The 20,185-nt window shown below is 44.8% G+C and overlaps 1 protein-coding gene across 1 annotated transcript in view; it reads left to right on the top strand.

The window, feature by feature from the left end:
* Window positions 1-20,185, top strand: part of MTRR (5-methyltetrahydrofolate-homocysteine methyltransferase reductase) — a 119,461-nt gene that overhangs the window by 79,012 nt on the left and 20,264 nt on the right. Inside the window, exon 12 of the mRNA XM_065399271.1 lies at window positions 15,382-15,500. Within this exon, the coding sequence (XP_065255343.1) occupies window positions 15,382-15,500 (119 nt within the window). The remainder of the gene's footprint in view (window positions 1-15,381; window positions 15,501-20,185) is intronic.

The raw sequence follows: 20,185 nt of genomic DNA, 5'->3' as shown, positions 1-20,185 counted from the left end.
TTGTAAATGTACTTTTTGCTAGGGTGTTTACCTCTGTTTGCTGTAACTTTGAACCTAAGGCTAGAGGGGGTTCCTCTGGGCTTTTTAAGTTTGATTACCCTGTAAAGTTATTTTTCATCCTGATTTTACAGAGATGATTTTGACCTTTTTCTTTAATTAAAAGCCTTTTTTAATAACCTGATTGATTTTTCCTTGTTTTTAGATCCAAGGGGATTGGATCTGGATCCACCAGGAGTTGGTGGGAGAAAGGAGGGGGGATGGTTAATTTCTCCTTGTTTTAAGGTCCAAGGGGTTGGATCTGTGTTCACCAGGGAGTTGGTGGAAGAGTCTCTCAAGGCTACCCAGGGAAGGGAGTTAGCCCATTGGGAGTGGTGGCAGCAGACCAGATCTAAGCTGGTAGTTAAGCTTAGAAGTTTTCATGCAGGCCCCCACATCTGTACCCTAAAGTTCAGAGTGGGGAAGGAGCCTTGACAATCATAGAAGGCAATCAGGTTGGTCAGGCATGACTTGCCCTTGGTGAATCCATGTTGACTGTTCCTGATCACCTTCCTCTCCTCCAAGTGCTTCAAAATGGATTCCTTGAGGACCTGCTCCATGATTTTGCCGGGGACTGAAGTGAGGCTGACCAGTCTGTAGTTCCCTGGGTTCTCTTTCTTCCTTTTTTTAAATATGGACACTATATTTGCCTTTTTCCATCATTCCCCCCCCCCACCCCAGTCGCCACAAATTTTCAAAGATAATGGTCAATGGCTCTGCAATCACATCAGCCAACTCCCTCAGCACCCTTGGATGCATTAGATCTGGACCCATGGACTTGTGCATTTCTCTCCCTTTCTGAGTCTTCCTGCACAGATAGATGCATATTTGATCAGCCGATGGGTAAAGATTGTAACACTGCAGTATTGACATTATCCTTGCTATTCCCTCTCCCTTTTCAATGATTACACATGGTTCGATCCCACCACACAAAGTATGACTATGAGTATATACATATAGCAGTCATGTAACAAAGTGCAAAACTAATTATAGAGATCAGGTAACCTATTTTGCTTTTCAAAAAATATTTCACTCTTGCCATTTTCTCCTTGAAATGACTTCCTTTAAAGAAAGATTCATATCCTTGAACAGCCACTGAAATGGTAGATTTATGACACTACTTCATAGAAGGGAAAGTCTTTTGCCTGATTTTCTCTCCAGCTCTCTCTTGGGCTATGTCATTTTATTCTGCCCCTGTGCATTAGGGAGAGAGTGCTCAGCTTCCTGCTCTGTCTGTGTGCTTCAGTCAGAGCCAAGATTTCTTATCAGAGGCAGAGAAGCAGAGCTGCAATGTGTGTGTTGGGAGGGGAAAGTGTGAGCAGTGCTCCCACACTGTTGAAAAACTGCTGTAGAAGGGATGTTTGTGTAGTATTGAAAGAGTGGAAACGTGGGTTTGTGCGTCAGCCAGTGGAATGGCTGATTTGGTAAGGTTCCATCTCTTTAAAAGACTAGACTCCCAATCTGGCCCCAGCGCACTTCTAAGAAAGTCATATATAGTGCCCTGTGAAAATTTTGTTTTGTTTTGTTTAAAAAATTCATAATAATGTAAAGGGCAAAATATTGAATTTCATGGAGTATGCCTGGAATTAATTTTACAATTAAAATTAGCAGTAAACAAACATATATACAGTCCACTAAATATTCAGTAATTTCTATTTCTTTTTTGAATTAAAGTTAAGTATCATTAGTTTGTTGATTTGTTCCTTTTTGATGGATTGCCTCTGCGCAGTAGGAATCGCCCATATGCTGAAACACTTTGCTTGGCATCTACAGAGCTAGGGACTCCAAATGAATATTGCTTGGCAAATTTTGCAATGTTGGGAAGACATGGTTTTTCAGACTTCCAAAAGGTAGTCATTGCTACATTCCTTTGCATAAAACCATTAGCCTTTTAATTCAGTTTGCAGCTCCTGTTGAAATCAGTTAAGAAATCTAGTGGGATGGCATCCATTTTTAAAGTATATACTTGCAAGGGATCAAAGACCCTTACTGCTTTAAGGAAATGGCATGCTGACTGGGTGAAATGAGGTTTTCTTTCCATGCACTTCAGGAGGTTGTCGTTTGTAATCTTATCTGCAACTTCAGTAAAAGTTTTAATATATTGGCTTTGAATCCCTGCATCACCACTGTCTTGCTCACTTTTAATTAAGTCGTCAACTTTATTGTACACTTGATTCATGCACATCTCACAGCTTTCAAACCATTTCATCAAATCAGCAAGCTCTTTGCCATACTTTAATGTAAGGGGACTGTTATCCCCTTACTAAAACTCAGTGGAATTTATGTTTTTGGTTTTTTGGTTGGCTAGCTCCCAGTACCAAAAGTAAGGGGAAGGGCCAATGGGAAATCAGGACTGCGAGACTGACAGTCCCCAGAAACAATGGGGAGAGGCCAATACTCCAGGTCAGCCTGATTGACAGGGCGGGCAAGTTAATGAGGGAGTGAGGCGGCAAAGGGGTCCTGTCTGTCCTGTGAGCTGGAATTGCCTGGGTCAGACAGAGTGGGGCCAAGCTAAGGAGAAAGCTGGGGCCCAAGCTGAGCTGAGGAGTAGAGCTGTGCCAAATCCAGAGGGACCAGAAAAGCAGCCCACAGAGCAGACCTGTGCTAGGAGGAGAGCTGCAGCAACCAGAGCCAGAGGGGCCAGAGAAGCAGGCCCGGGAGCTGGAGGCAGAGCAGCAGCAGTGCTGAGGCAGAGTGGAGCTGAAGCTGAGGCAGAGTGGAGCTGAAGCTGGAGCACTCCAGAGCCGGGTGCAGTGAGCAGCTGGGAGAGCGAGGGGGACCCTGGGCAGCGGGCCCAGTGCAGGGAGATGCCCCCAGCCAAGACACCTGGCCAGTCAGACTTGGATGGGGATCATAACCCCGATGGGGCGGGGGCAACACTGGGAAGAAGGGTCCTGCCACCTAGAACCTAAGAGCATGTGGCCACTGCCAGAGCAAGTGTCTGACCCGCAGCATCCCTGCAGCACAGCCAAGGCCTGAGAAGGAGGCCTGGGACTTGTGAGGAACAGACTGAACTTCCCTTACATTCTAGAGATGCTGGTTGTGATGTCCCTGTGCCACAGAGTGGGGTTATGTGTTTTCCTTTAACCTTTCCCGTTTTTTCCTTATTTTTTTTAATTGATTGCCGTTTAATCAATTGTATTTGCTTTGAACTGTATGGAATGATCCAGTGCAGAGAATGCATCCCAGAGTGGGGACACCATAGCCCCTGCCCTAAGTGACCACAACAAGGTTGGGGGTCGAGCCCCCAAGGAATCCTGGGCCTAGCCTTGTTTGGGTTACGAGGACTCTGCCACACAGGAGAGTGGAAGGGGAGCCATTGAGGTCAGACAGGCCTTTGGGCAAAGGAAGTGGGAGCGAGGACTCAGATCTTTTTGCTAGCCAACTTCACTGGGATAGTGTATAAACCGGGAAAGTTCCCCACAATAACGGGACCATTCTCCCGCTTATGTTAAGATGAAATTGAGTTGTAGCTGTAAAATTTCTGAATCGTGCAACAGATGTTCTTCTTCAAGTGCTTGCTCATATCGATTCCAATTAGGTGTGCGCGCACCGCGTGCACAATCGTCGGAAGATTTTTACCCTAGCAACACTCGGTGGGTCGGCTGAGGCGCTCCCTGGAGCAGGATCCTGCCCCTCATTGTGCCATTGGCTAGCACCGTCCGCATCTTGGTCATGGACGTGGTAGCCACTTTCTGCTTGGGACGACCTTGAGTTGGGGCGGGACGGCCAAGGTGGAGCCGATCGCTCATGCTGGGTCGCACTGTCCCGCACTGTCGCCCCACGCCACGGAGATGGAGATCGGTGCCGCAGTCTCGAGCGGTACCGCAACCTGGATCGGGACTGACGGTTGTATCGGTGCCGGGAGGCAGATCTGGATCTCGATGAAGATCTACGAGTAGATCGGCGCTGGGATCGGTGCCAGGAGCTGGACCGGTACCGACCGTACCGGGAAGAAGATCTTTGCGAGGCGGAGCAGCACCGAGTGCAACCAGCGCCAAGATGGTGATCGGTGCCGGGACTGCGAGCGGTGCCGTAGACGAGACCAGCGTCTGGATCGGGACTGTGACCGGGATTGGGATCGGGATCGGGATCGGTGCTGTCCCGTCTCGCTCTGCGACAGAGGGCGCATCATGGAGGGCTTTCCTTTCGAGGGAACAGCCCTCACTGGCGGTACCGAAGGTTGCGACGGTCCCGGCTCGGTGAGCGCAATCAGGTTGCGTGCCGTGGAGAAAGTCTCCGGGGTGAAAGGTAGGCCGAGCTCGACCGCGGTACGCACAGGGGAGGTTACGTGCACCGGATTCAACGGCGCTTCTGGCGCTGGAATCAACGGTGCTGGAGTTGGAGCCTTCGCGAGGCGGTCCAGCACGGGACGCTGCTCCGAGGGAGGCACAGGCGGTGCCGGCAACTGCACAGGAACAGCAGGTTGCTTGTGCTGCTTCTTGGGTCCCAGAGACAGCGAACGGTGCCGCACTGGTAGCGGTGCTGGAGACGTCCAGTACCGGGAGTCTTTGCCGTTGCCGGGCCTCGAAGCTGTTGCTTTCGGTGCCAGAGGCGCGCTTTGGACCAACGGGGTTGGCGCCGAGTCTCGACGTGGAGCTGAGGACATTGGGCTAAGTGCGCGGACTCAACAAATTCATGGTAAAGTTGAAGTTCCGCATGGTTTCCCTGGGGACCATTATTCCTTCCCTGGATCCTGGAGACTGGTACGCCACCCTCGACATGAAGGACACGTACTTCCACATAGCGATTTACCTGCCGCACAGGCGCTTCCTTCGCTTTGTGGTCAACCAACAGCACTTCCAGTTTACCGTACTTCCCTTCGGCCTATCCACAGCGCCAAGGGTCTTTACAAAGTGTATGGCCGTTGTGGCTGTCTCACTCCATCAACATCGGATCCAAGTGTTTCTGTACCTCGACGACTGGCTCATTCGGGGTCGCTCCAAGGTCCAGGTGCAATCTCATGTTCAGTGCACCGTGAGCTTGTTCGGATAGCTGGGCCTGCTGCTCAATGTCGAAAAGTCCACTTTGCAGCCGACCCAAAGAATAGACTGCATCGGAGCAGTCCTGGATTCAAATCTCGCCCGTGCGTGCCTACCGCACGCCTGCTTCCAGTCCATGGCGAGCATTATCCACAGCCTCCAAAGCTTCCCGACCTCGACAGCACGGACATGCCTCGGTCTCCTGGGTCACATGGCGTCTTGTACCTTCGTGACCAGACACGCCAGACTGCGCCTCCATCCACTTCAGGCCTGGCTCTCAACAGTATACCGCCCAGGCTGGGACAGCGTGGGCACAGTGGTCTCGGTAGCGCCGGAAGTCTTAACCTCTCTGGACTGGTGGCTGAACCCCAACTCGGTATGCGAAGGGATGCCATTCCATGCCCCGCAGCCCTCCCTGGTCCTAACCACGGACGCATCATCTCTGGGCTGGGGCGCTCACCTCGTGGACCTTCGCACTCAGGGCCTTTGGTCCACACAAGAGAGATCCCTGCACATCAACGGACGGGAACTGAGAACAGTACGCTTGGCATGTCAGGTGTTCTGCAAACACCTTCAGGGTCGTTGTGTTGCAGTTTTCACAGACAACACAACGACCATGTTTTATATCAACAAACAAGGGGGAACGCAATCATCCCCCCTCTGTCAGGAAGCCATTTGCCTGTGGGAATTCTGCATAGCCTATTCGATTGACCTGGTGGCGTCGTTTCTCCCAGGAGTCCAAAAAACCTTGGCAGATCGCCTCAGCAGATCCTTTCTGGCTCACGAGTGGTCGATTCACCCGGACGTTATCCATTCTGTTTTCCGGAAGTGGGGGTTTCCCCACATAGACCTTTTCACCTCTCGCGAGAATCGGAAGTGCCAGGTGTTCTGCTCTCTCCAGGGGTGCTGCCCGGGTTCCCTATCAGACGCCTTCCTGATACCGTGGAAAGACCACCTGTACTACGCCTTTCCTCTATTCCCGTTAGTCCACAAGGTCCTTCTCAAGTTGCGCAGAGACAAGGCCCGCTTAATCTTGATCGCCCCGGCGTGGCCCAGGCAGCATTGGTATACCACTCTCCTTGATCTGTTGGTGACCACTCCATTTCCACTTCCGTTATGGCCGGACCTGATCACTCAGGAACATGGTCGACTCTGTCATCCGGACCTGCAATCCCTCCATCTCAGAGCATGGATGCTGCATGGCTAACTCAATCTGAGTTGCTCCCGCTCCGTGCAGCACATACTTTTGGGTAGCAGAAAGCCCTCTACTAGGTCCACGTATTTGGCCAAGTGGAAGCGTTTCTCCTGCTGGTGTGCCCTGAGCAATACTGCCCCTCTGGAGGTGCCAGTACCTAACATCTTAGACTATCTCTTGTCCTTGAAACAGCAAGGCCTAGCAGTTTCATCCATCAGAGTACACCTAGCAGCGATTTCAGCCTTCTGGGCGAAAATGGGCACTCGGTCTTCTCCAATCCCATGGTCAGCAGGTTCCTCAAGGGATTGGAAATTCAGCATCCAGCCCCTACGTGGGACCTCAACCTGGTCCTATCCAGATTCATGGGTGCCCCGTTTGAGCTGATGGCCACTTGGTTGCTCCTGTACCTTTCCTGGAAAACAGCTTTCGTCGTCGCTATCACTTCGGCGAGACGAGTGTTGGAGCTTCAAGCCCTCACGTTGGACCCACCATATACGGTGTTTCATAAGGGCAAGGTACAGCTGCGACCACATCCCGCCTTCCTTCCGAAGGTGGTGTCTGCCTTTCATGTCAACCAAGACATCTTCCTTCCGGTCTTCTATCTGAAGCCACACGCTTCTCGACGAGAAGAGCAGCTGCACTCCCTAGACGTTCGCAGGCCCCTCGCCCTTTACATCGAACGAATGAAACCTTTTAGGAGGACGACCCAGCTGTTCGTAGCTGTGGCAGACCGGATGAAGGGCCTTCCGGTCTCCACCCAGCGCATCTCGTCCTGGATCACATCATGCATCCGTGCATGCTATGACTTGGCTGGTTTCCCAACTACACACCTTACTGCCCACTCCACTCGGGCTCAAGCTTCGTCCTCCGCCTTCCTGGCTCATGTACCCATACAGGAGATCTGTAGGGCAGCAACTTGGTCATCACATACCTTTGCTTCCCACTATGCGATAGTGCAGCAGTCCAGGGGTGATTCTGAATTTGGTTCAGCAGTCCTTCACTCCGCAACATCTCACTCTGACCCCACTGTCTAGGTAAGGCTTGGGAGTCACCTAATTGGAATCGATATGAGCAAGCACTCGAAGAAGAAAAGACGGTTACTCACCTTTGTAACTGTTGTTCTTCGAGATGTGTTGCTCATATCCATTCCAAACCCGCCCTCCTTCCCCTCTGTCGGAGTAGCCGGCAAGAAGGAACTGAGGGGGCACTGAGTCGGCAGGGGAATATATCCGGCGCCATAAGGGCGCCACTCCAGGGGGCGCCTCAGCCAACCCACTGAGTGTTGCTAGGGTAAAAATTATCCGACGATCGTGCATGCGGCATGCGCACACCTAATTGGAATGGATATGAGCAACACATCTCGAAGAACAACAGTTACAAAGGTGAGTAACCGTCTTTTTCACCTCCTTAACACTTTGTGTTTGTAACTTTCATCTCCTCTTCCACCAAACTCAAGTAAAAAGTAATGTACTGTGCATGGTATTCAGTAGCAGCATACAAGCTTCCTATCTTGTCTTAACTGGTTTAGGGGGCATTTTCACAGGAAGATTCGAACCCACAGCCTAGACTGCCCTTTGCAGATTTTCTTTAAAATGCAATTTTCTGCTCGGATGATGTTTACAAACTTTTTTGACTCTTTCTGTTAGCTTGTCAACCTTTGGGATCTCATTAGCAAGGGCTACTATGTGAGCACTGCAGGTATGTTGAACTGAGTTAAGCAGTAATCCCAAAGCATTTGATTGTAAGCTTTTGATGTAGGGTGTGTTGTCAGAGACAGATGCACTAATATAATCAAAATCCACCCCAAAGGTATTCAACACTTTACAGTAGCATGTGCAATGGTGTTGTAATTAACAGTCTATAGGTAAATTGTATCAGCAAGGACAACTTTCAGTTCCAAGTTAGATTGTCATCACCATTTAGGACTTGCAAAACAAAATATGTAACAGATACTCATCTTGGGTATCAGTTAGTTTGTCAGTGACCACGGACAGCCATCCAGACTTCTTTACAAATTCCATAATCTCCTTCTTCTGACACTTGTCAATTTTAGATAAATATTCATATCTCAGCTGGGTTGATGAAGGAATCACTCCACCATTTACTACATTCTTTCTGAAAAATTCCAATAGCCTTTGGTTGTCCAGTTTTATTAAGAGAGATATCTGTGCAAACAAATGTTTCTGTCTGGTCAATATTTAGGGAATTACGTGCTTTACAGTTTTCAGTGGAATTTTGAAACAAGGAAGTCACTGTTTTTTGTTTCTTCACAAGTAAAAGAGTTGCTATACTGCTCTGGGTTTCCGGCTTTCTCTTTTGATAAGCACCTAAATCCAGTTGACTGTTTTGACCTTTTTTGGTAGTGATGTACAGTAACATTTCAGGAAGTACGGAAGAGCTTATCTCCATCACTGGGTAAAACTCATGGTGGATACTGCTGCATGTGATCTGCTGCAGACACCTTTTAAACTTTTTTTTTAAGAGGCATCCATTTTCTTGTTTGCAGTGTACAGTGTTTTCTATCTAGATTGTATTCAGTCACATTGATGATGTGATTACTTTGCAGCACTCTATTCTGTGCATGCGGGAGAATAGTACACATGGAGACGTAACATCTGAACTGTGCAGTTTGCTAAGGTGGTATGAAATAATTTGTACACTTTTTCATTTTGTTTAAGAATATTGAAAAAATGTGGTGTTGAGCTAACTTCACGATTTCTTTGCAGTCTATGAAATCATGGTTTACTCAGGGCCTTAGGCTACGTCTTCACTACCCGCCTGAATCGGCAGGTAGAAATCGATCTCTCGGGGATCAAATTATCGCGTCTCGTTGGGATGCGACAGTCGATCCCCGAATCGATGCTTGTACTCCACCAGCGCAGGAAGAAGTAAGCGCCATCGACAGGGGAGCCGTGGAGGTCGATTTGCCGCCGTCCTCACAGCGGGGTAAGTCGGCTCGGATACGTCGAATTCAGCTACGCTATTTGCGTAGCTGAATTTGCGTATCTTAAATCGCCCCTCTCCCCCCCCCACCCCCCCCCCGTAGTGAAGACGTAGCCTAAGTCATATAGTATGTTGTAACTGTGTTAGAGTGCTATTGGGGGCTGTAAGTGTTGCCAAGGAGATGCTCTTTTTCTCTCAGTGGTGAACCTCGTGATTTTCCCATCTCTTGTGAGGTCTTGTAACAGGTAAAATACTGAAAGTTACTATATTGGAAAAGTTTCTGGAACAACCATAGAAGATTGAGAGATTTCTGGTGTGTATCTAAGGTTAGGGAACTGTTGGAAGATGACACCTTTTTACAACACCTTACGTGTATATTATTTATTGCCGCATGAGAAGGGATTTATAGTGTATTTTTTGTCAGAGAATTGCTTGCCATCATTTATATTCATCATGCTCTCAGGCTCATTAGAAATAAGTGAAATACATGATATGTGGCAGGGTACTGTATAATCAGCATACCAAAAAGGAAGAACAACTGACACCAAAAAGTTTAGGTCACCATCTATTCGATTAAAAGAGGGAATCCAATTGCAAGATATCCATAGTCAGCGGTAATTTGTCAAATTTACTAGAGCAAGACCTGTCTTACAAATTATCTTAATTTTTTAAAAATTATTTTCAAGGGAAATTGACTAAGTGTGCATATGATGTAGTTCATCCCAGCTTTCAGGAACATCTTTGATTTAATATATATGATCACTTTTTAAGTTACTACTGGGATATAGGAAAGGGGCCTAAACATATGGTGGGTGCGGGGGGGAGAAGAATGAAAGGTTAATTACTACAGTGGGCTGAACAAAATTCTAAGGTGTTTTCTGCTGTGTATGCTAAAATTCAACATAGATAAATGTGCAGCAGTACACATTGATTGCAAAATATGTAGAATACCAATAAAAATGAATGAGGCTGATGTTGAGCAGAAATATACTAGATTAATTACAAACTCTTTTAAAAATAGATGTGTATATATACCATTTGCAGAAGCAATATTAAAAAAATCAAACCCACACACAGTATTGGAATACATAATGGCAAAAGTAACTCACTAACTGAAGTATGATGGAATGCACTATGGTTATATAAATACAAACATCAGCTTCCCCTGCACGAATTGCACTAATTCCTTATTGTTAAATATCAAAAAGAAACATAGGGCTGTAATATTTTTAGAGATATGATAAAAGGGAGCTGCTCACAGGATTAAACAATAAGAACTGAACACAGAATTATTGTTGTTATTTAAAAATAAACTTGTTTTACATGGTAGAGCAGAATTTCTTAAATTTTGTTCTAACATTTCTCTCCTTAAGCTTTATAAATAAATAAATTTGAGGCCTCCCTTAACTAAGGACCTAATCTTGCTCCACTGAATTAATTCACAAAAATAAATTTGCCATTTGCCATTGACTTCAGTGGAGTAGGTTGAGTCCCCCATTATTATTATTTATATAAATTGTGGTAAGGGCTAAAGGCCCCAATTTGGGATTAGGGCCACACTTCACTAGTCATCATACACGCACAGCAAAAAGATGGCCACTGCCCAGAAGAATTCACAATTTGAAGTATAAGACAGGAGACAACAAATGGATGCAACAAGAGGATTGGGGGAGCACAACATAGCAGTGAGATCATAGAATCATAGAACTGGAAGGGACCTCAAGAGGTCATCTAGTCCAGTCCCCTGCACTCAAGGCAGAACTAAGTATTATCTAGACCATCCCTGACAGGTGTTTGTCCAACCCGCTCTTAAAAATCCCCAATGATGGAGATTCCACAGCCTCCCTAGGCAATTTATTCCAGTGTTTAACCACTCTGACAATTAGGAAGTTTTTCCTAATGTCCAACCTAAACAGCCCTTGCTGCAATTTAAGCCCATTGCTTCTTGTCCTATCCTCAGAGGTTAAGAACAGTTTTTCTCCCTCCTTCTTGTAACAACGTTTTATGTACTTGAAAACTGTTATCATGTCCCCTCCCAGTCTTCTCTTCTCTAGACTAAATAAACCCAATTTTTTCAATCTTCCCTCATAGGTCATGTTTTTTAGACCTTTAATCATTTTTGTTGCTCTTCTCTGGACTTTTTCCAATTTGTCCATATCTTTCCTGAAAAGTGGCGCCCAGAACTGGACACAATACTCCAGTTGAGGCCTAATCAGCACAGAGTAGAGCGGAAGAATTACTCCTTGTGTCTTGCTTACGATACTCCTACTAATACATCCCAGAATGATGTTTGCTTTTTTTGCAAGAGCGTTACATGGTTGACTCATATTTAGCTTGTGATCCACTATGACCCCCAGATACCTTTACACAGTACTCCTTCTTAGGCAGTCATTTCCCATTTTCTTTGTGTGCAACTGATCCTTCCTATGTGGATAGGATGAGCATTATATTTGTCCTTTTCCAGTCTTCTGGAATGTCTCCCTCTTCCATGACTTTTCAAAGATAATTGCTAATGGCTCAGATATCTCCTCAGTCAGCTCCTTGAGTATTTTAGGATGCATTTCATCAGGCCCTGGTGATTTTAAGACATCTAACTTGTCTAAAGTGACAAAGAGTCTTGACGCATGTGGTGGAAATTTCCAGAGGCAGAGGTATTCACCCACGAAAGCTTATGCTCCAATACTTCTGGTAGTCTATAAGGTGCCACAGGACTCTTTGTCGCTTTTTACAGATCCAGACTAACACGGCTACCCCTCTGATACCTAACTTGTCTAAGTAATTTTTGACTTGTTTTTTCCCTATTTTAGACACAGATCCTACCTCATTTTCACTGGCATTCACTATGTTAGACGTCCAATCACCATCAACCTTCTTAGTGAAAATCAAAACGAAGTTGATTATTTACAGTATAACAAACAGCAGTCGCAATTCACCAGCTGCCTAGCACATTGTCATGTGTTTTGTGGGCATCACAGTTAGGTGGAGTTGAAGGAGTGATTTGAAGAAGGATAATGTAGTGGCTTTGTGATGATTTTATGTACATGTGATGGGGTATACAAATCCCATACTGGGCAACAAGGGTTAATGAGCTGCTCTGGGCTCAGCCAGTCCCACCCTGCCATACCTGCAGGAGATACACACACTATAGATCAGGGATCTCAAACTCAAATCACCAGGAGGGCCACACGAGGACTAGTACATTGGCTGGAGGGCCGCATCACTGACACCTTTTCATATAAAGATACAAAAGCCCCCCCATCCCACCCCCGGCCCCACTCTATCCCTTCCATGTGGCCCCGCCCCTGCTCCGCCTCTTCCCACCCTTTCCCCGCCCCCATTCCAACCACTTCCCCAAAGTCCCCACCCCAACTCCGTCCCCCCCACTCCTGCCCTGCCTCTTCTCCGCTTCCTCCCCTGAGCGTGCGGCTCCCCGCTCCTCCCCTTTCCCTCCTGGAAAGCGCTAAGCGCCGCCAAACAGCTGTTTGGCAACAGAAAGCGCCTGGAGGTAGGCAGAGGAGCAGGGACGCGGCGCGCTGGGGGGAAGCGGGGGCGGCAGGTGAGGGGAGCTTGGCGACCGCAGGAAATAACTCCGGGGGGCGCCGGGGGGTGGGGAGCTTGGCAGGCCGCAGCAAATAACTCTGCGGGCCGCATGTTTGACACCCCTGCTATAGATGGTGTTAAAAGGGAGCAGAATAGCTCATTTGTGGGCAAACCAGGGAAGAGAGAAGACCTGCAACTTGCAGCTCCTGAGGAAAGGGCTGAGGGAAGGCAGGATCTCTCTCAACAACAACTGCTGGAAGGTTCCTTCTTGAGGGAAGAGAGAACCTGCTTCAGATGCACCCTGAGAGGGAAGTGTTTCCTTCTCTCTCTCTCTCTCTCATATGAATTGTTTGTGTTAATTCCCCTTGGGTTGTTTGTGGACTACCAGGACAGGAGAGAAACTGGGAATTGACCTGGCCATAGGGCCAAGTCACAGCAGGAGGCAGCTGCTGCCCTGAGAGAGAGAGAGAGCTGCCACAACAAGCATGGCCACAAGGAGGCATTCAGTGGTGAGCTGACCCCCTTCACACCTCCTTGCCACAGACTGGGAACTTTGGACAATAGCGGAGTGGTAGGAGGTGATCCAGGGAGGGCAGCCTCAAGGCACTCCTGGGTGTCAGACCTTTGATAGCCCTCACAGGGCCCTAGGCCGGAACCCAGTGGAGTGGAAGGTCCCTGGCTCCCCTACCAACCCGCCCTCCACCCCGCATGTTGAAGGGTCTAAGCCCTGACAAGGCAATGCTCCCCACAAAAGTAAACCATCACAGTGCAGCTACTCTTATGCAAAAGGGGCGGCATTTAAGAAATCACAGAGGTGCCTGAGGAAAAACTGCACCGATGGACAATGAATGTTGACATCACTGGCAGAGCAGAGGTGGGGGTTGACATGATTGGTTTTAAAAGAAAAAGACACGAAGCTTGTGTTTGATGCAGCGAAACAGGGGGAACCAATAGAGGAATGCAGGGGAGGGTAATGTGGTTAGAAGGATGATCCAAGAAGATACTTGTAGTGGCATTTTCAGTGGATTTAAGGGGGCAAGATTGCATTTGTCAAAATCAGAGAGGAAGGTGTTGCAATATGTGAGATGTTGGAGAGCCTGGATAAGTTTTATCTGTGTGGACAGACAGGGCCGGCTTTAGGGCGATTCAGCCGATTCCCCGGAATCGGGCCCCGTGCCCCTAAGAGGGCCCCGCAACGTCCCGAAGGAGCTGCCGCCGAAGTCTCGCCGCTGTCTTCAGCAGCAACTCAATCGCTGCCGCGGAGGAAAGTCCCTCCACCGAAGTGCCACCGAAGGCACCGGCAGTCGATTGAGCTGCCGCCGAAGTCCCGGCACTGGCGGCGGCGGCAGCGCAATCGTTGCCGCTGTCTTCGGCGGCATTTCGGCGGAGGGTCCTTCCTCCGCGGCAGCGATTGAGCTGCCGCCAAAGACAGCGGCGGGACTTCGGCGGCAGCTCCTTCAAATCGGGCCCCGCGGTGCCTAAAGCCAGCTCTGTGGGCAGAGGGAAATCTGGATCTTGGAAGTATTTTGCAGGAAGAAGCAGCAAGATTTAGACATGGTCTGGATGTGTAGGTCTACAGAGAAGGCTGAGTCAAAGATAATGCCCAGACTATTGACCTGAGTTGCAAGAAGGATGGTGGTGCTGTCCACAGTGATGGAGAAAAGGGCCTCTTCTAAGGCAGATGTCTTATTTTATCTTTTATTTTTTAGCTGAACTAGTTCAACTGGGCGAGCATTGGAGTGAAGATCTAAAGGTCCCCTTTTCAAATCTGGCTTCTTGTGGTAGATTCTCTATCACTGACAATTTTTCCTCCAACATAGGATGTTTTTCTAAAAGCTATGCTCTAGGAATTTTTTCAGGGAAACTCTATGGGCTGTGGTATACAGATCAGATTAGATAACCACAGTGATCCCTTCTGGCCTTAGATCTGTGAATCTCTTCTCCCAACCATCCCTTTGAAAACGTTCTCTCTTAATTTTAAACCTCTGGACAGGGGAACCCTGTTAACCTTGTTTCTAGCTGGGTAATTATTATTTTCAATTAAGATGGCACAAACAGACCAATATAGAGAATATTTAATGTTCAACAGATGGTTCAATTTTTGTTGAGAGAAAAATGTGTGTGTGTCTCTCTCTCTTCCCACCCCTCTCACAGGTAGTCAGTCTTACAGTTCCAGAGACACTCATATTTGACTCTCTTTTTCATAATAATAAGAGATGATGGGAGCATGGGTCACAAGTGGAAGGAAAGAAACAGTTTAAGATTAGCACCAAGTACTACAGATCAAAATTTCAAGAACCTCTAAAAATGCCTCTCCTAAATTTGTGATTGTATCAGTTTTCATATTCAGAAACTCATGTTTCTGTGTGCATTTACCCACTTTTGGATATATGAATAGATAGACTGCAAATTTGGCATCCATATTTTCTGAGACCTATTTTAAATTTGGTCTCAAATATTTACATGACTTCAGTAAGCTGGGAAGTTTAAGCAGACTACAGTCATTCAAATATAATTCATTAATTTGCTCTGTGTGCATGTGTACGCGTGTGCATGTGTGTGGGAACATATATATATATATAAAAAGGTAGACACACACTTTCAAAGCTCCAAAGACCACATGATCATTTGATTGCCTACAGAATTTCTTCAGTTATATTATAACAGTATTTAATTTCATTCTAGGTCTCTATTTTTGCTCGTCCAATCAACACTTTCCACTTACCTTCAGATCCATCTGTCCCTTTTATGATGGTGGGTCCAGGAACTGGAGTTTCACCTTTTATTGGTTTCCTGCAACATAGGTATGTGCTGCATTATTACATGAAAAGCTGCCAGTTTGTTATGTTAAGGAAAATGTTTCATAACATCTGGAGCCGGGTAGACATAATGGGTAACTTTCTTCAGTTGTTTCTAGTTGGACATATTCTCATGCCATTTACTACAACATCACTAGGGTTTTTGTTGGAAACAATTTTATTTTAATTTTCATAATGTCTAAATTCATGGAACACATTCTGTTTTCACATAAATGTGCCGGATATAGGGGGAATTGGATGGTTCAAGGGACTGATAAGAAGAAACAAAATCTTTCATTTCTGGGTCTCTAGTAGGAGACCAGAATAGGTCAATAGTTATTGAAAGTTGTTACTATGCTGTTGTTTGACCTAAGAGAAATGAATTAGTATTCTCAGTTCATTTCCTTCAGAACTGGAGTCCACATCACAAAACTTACCATGGCAAATGAAATTTCTTGACAGCCTTGCTGGCAGTCTTATTTAAGAGGCCATGTATTGAATGGGCATGGAAATTGGAGTCCCTGCTGACTCTAGGGGTATGTTTAAATGGCAAAACAAATACCTGTGGCAGCAAGTCTCAGAGCCTAGGTCTACAGACTTGGGCTTTTGCTGTAACGCTAAAAATAGCTGTGTAAGCATTCGGTCGCAGGGTCTGAAATCCTAGAGAGTGGTTTTAGAACTCAAGGTCCAGCCCAAACCCAAATATTTAAACCGCTAATTTTAGCACCATAGCATGAGGCTCAGTCTATAAACCTGGCCTTTGAGACTCACTGCTGTGGGTTTTTAAGCTGTGTAGACATACCCCAAGAGGTCCCACCAGGTGATGCCTGAAGAACGTGAGCAAAAAATTTTAGGGATACATGCCAGTGCTCCTGCTGTTCCTGTTCTGTGGATGAATAAAGGGCATTGTACCCCCAAAACAGATGTAGGGTACCCCCAGAATAGTTCACCGATTGTCCCCTCCTGTGTTTACTACGGATTTCCTAAAAATAACCCACTATTAACCATTCTGTTTTCTTAAGGTATGGGTCTCCAGGGTAGCTAAGGAAATACCTGGAGAACATGAATACAACCTTCCAATAAATGACTGAAAGAAACAGTATTTTTTTCCAAAACAAAGCATCTTTGGATTAGCATAAACAATAATCTCTAATACAGTAGTAATCTAAAAACACAAATCCCTTCAACAAGTTAAAGAGCACCCCAGCCGCAATAACATACAGTTGAAATGATTCTTAGTGGTTGCACCCTGTCACAGATGGCCAATGTCACAGGCTGCTGACAGCAATTTCTATATGCTTTAAATCTTATACATTTCTTTCACTATCAACACTCATACATATATCTTTATTAATCCACACATGCACACTAACACTATACTATGCTTTTCTATACTGCACTATAATTATAACTGGAAGCTTACTCTGTTGACTTCTGCTGCTACTGCTGCCGCTGCTGTTTCTTCAGGTCTGCTGCTGTTCTTCTCTGCTTTGCTCTCTTCAGTTCCTGCTCCTTTAGCTGTTCCACTGACACACTGCCTTTTATAGTGTCCTGTCAGAACTTTCTAGACGCATGACATCATCAGATCTTTCCTGCACATGCTCAGTACCAAACATTATCTCACATTCTTGAACGCATGCCAACATTCCACGCATGCTCACTGCCATTGTTTACCCAAGAGTTATGATTACGTCATCTGACTTTTCCCCTACTTTTGTACTGCACATGCTCAGAAATATCATGTGACCTGCAGCTTCCAATCGTGACTCCTGCTTATTCAAAATGGAGGTCAGAAATGCAAGATGGACTCTGGAGAATTTCTCCAGTATCAGATTCACTCTCCAAAGCAGTCAGTCCAGCATCTTTTATTAAATGTACTATTGAAAAAATCTGTTTAGCAAAGTACAGAAAAATTACAATCCTGTCAGTTGAAAAGTGCATCAAATGCACAAACTACAGAAATTCATACTGTTAAAGAGATGATGTACATGATGTCTAATTTATCTGACTAGTAAAATAACCTGATGTGTAATCTCAGTTTGTTTATTTTATTATTCTGGTGTTAGTTTATAATCATACTCATACATTCTCCCATATTAATAGGAACAAAAGAGGCATTGTATCCACTTTAACATGCAGTAAAAATGATACTTAGCTGGTGTATGGTTATGCCAGAAACAGCAAAAATAAATATCAGTAATAAATCATATTCTTCACATTGTGACATTAACAAGAGATAGGACTTAATATCTGGAAAAAAAAAATTGTGTGGTGTTGTTAGTCAAGAAGTAGTAATTTCACTAGCCTCCATGTTTATGAGGGAATAAACAGCTTCTGTGTACTGATGGATTTTATAGACCATATTTTTGGGGTTATTTTATTATAAGGAGACAAGAAAGACAGCATACTTTTTAAAAAATACTAAAGGTGCAATAGTTCCATAAGTTCAGATGGGAATTTGTTTTATTACGCTGGCTGTCTTCTCTCCTTCCTTCCTCCTTCCATCAGAAAATAAGGAACTCAGTATAAACTTGTGTATTGGTATAATATACAGTATTTTTTGGCAAAGTAAACCTTCCTTACTGTAAAATATACTGTAGTTAGTGGTTAAATGACTTTAGGACAGGGGACATCAACATATATTTCTGGTTATCTACCAATGATACACTTATACCTGCGCCCATAACATACAGTCCAGTACAGAGGAGACCTTTTCCCTTCTGTTCTTCTTATAACTTCCATTTATGAGGGGAGCAGAGGTAGATTTTATCGCACGTTGTTGAGTGGCTGAAGTTAGTTGGTCCTGTGAATGCCGTGGAGATGCGTGGATATGTACTTATTGTCTTTTTTTAATGGTGTAATTAAATTTTGGCTTCAGGTTTTTTTAAGCTTTTCACTTATTGAAATCAAATAGCATGTTCTCTGAAGCTCAAAAGGTAAAATGACATTTTTAATATTATATACGCTATGCACAGATGCCCTGGTCCTTCAAACACTAGTGTTTGCAGGAGCAGGACCATAATCAACAAAAGAAATCCCACACCAAGACAGATTTTACTTTCTGTTTGTGTTTTGTCTTTTCAGCATTCCTTTTGTTACCAATAATTCCAGATTTGCTCATTTTAGTTTATTGGCATTTCAACTAATCAGGCTCCTTTCCTTGAGCACCACAATACTTAAGCTCAAACCAGTCCATTTTCTAACTAATATGTATTCTGTAATCAATTAGTCACCAATATATTTTTCTCCTTCTGTAAGAAAAGGAGCCAGGAAATATTTCCTGGAGTCAATTTTAGAAGTGCTTTCAATAACATGTTTGTAACTCATCTCTTTCCCTTCTTCACATGTCATCTCACCTTCTTTATTTATTTATTTATTTTTTTAATTTAAACACCATTCAAAGACTTTATCTAAACTAAAACAGAAGCAAGAGAGCATCTGTTTCTGCAGTGGTTTATTGTTCACCTGGTCAATATTGTGTGGGAATAGTTACTATATGAGCCATTATAAAGAATAAATAATCCTATCTAGAGTTAACACTCCACTACTTAGATATGTATGATTACACAGAGGAGAATGGTGAACAAAGTTTATTATTACCTTCAGAAATAGAGGACACAAGTAAATATTTAATGGTAAACATTTCCATGGGAGATCATTGTTATTTTACATGTGGTATTTAAGTGCAGTACCATCAACTCAAAGCTTGATTATTTTTGGAGCAGGTTTGTTTCATATACTACAAATACTGCAATAAAATATTTTTTGACATGTTGTTTTTGGACAATAGCCCAACCCTTTTTTATGCACTGATGTGGGCTAATTCCCATTCATTTCTGAAGAGTTTCAAACATACATAAAGACAGTTCTTCTGTTATTGTAGGAAAGTAGTAGATTTGCAGAGCTTTTGTGTGTGTGATGGAAAAGACTACAGTTTTTGGACTCAAATCTCTGCAGATCTGTTTTCCAGCCTGCTTCTGACTTAACATATAGGTTTAAAGCATGAACTCAGTGCTTTTGTTTTTAATTTACACTGTGAGATTTGGAAGAGTAGGTGATGATGTGTCAGTAATGGGGAAAAAAACCTAGGGAAGTATGTGTATGTGAAGCATGAAATTGAATTGTTGCAATGTCAAATGATTTTCTGTTGGGTAATAAATTCTTAGGAAAATATTAATTGGGACAGGCAGAAACTGCATTTGCTGATGTAGAGGTGTTTAAGAGGATTTGTTGTCTAAGTTTACTCTCGTTATTACTACTAAAGAAAATCATAATGTGCACTGTTTAACAAGCTAATATATTTGCTGCTGCGACTAATTTCCTACATATTATAAAGATGGCAATAGCCTGTTGTTGTTAAGGGGCTGTTTGGGACAGCCAGGAATTTTTAGGTTTAATCAAATTTTTGTGTAGTTACAAGCCAAGGCATTTTAAGTTTCTAATGCTAGTCCATAGCCCCTGAGGGTATAATGACCTGCTGAAATGTTTTGTGAATTTAAAGCTAGTTTAAACATCGCAACGTCAGTATATTCAACCTAAAGATTTAAATAAGTTTACAGCTGTGGTTGCGTGAGTCAGGGCCAGTGGTCATTTTCAGTAGCTCTTAAACATGTCATCTCAATTATCCTTCAATCCACTCTTGAACCAAGGAGGAGAAGCAAGACAGGTTCCATTAAATTTCTCTTCAGTTC

Source organism: Emys orbicularis, chromosome 2, assembly GCF_028017835.1.
Source record: "Emys orbicularis isolate rEmyOrb1 chromosome 2, rEmyOrb1.hap1, whole genome shotgun sequence".
NCBI lineage: Eukaryota > Metazoa > Chordata > Testudines > Emydidae > Emys > Emys orbicularis.
Note: the sequence above shows the minus strand (reverse complement) of the source record. Positions and strands in the feature narration are given on the sequence as shown.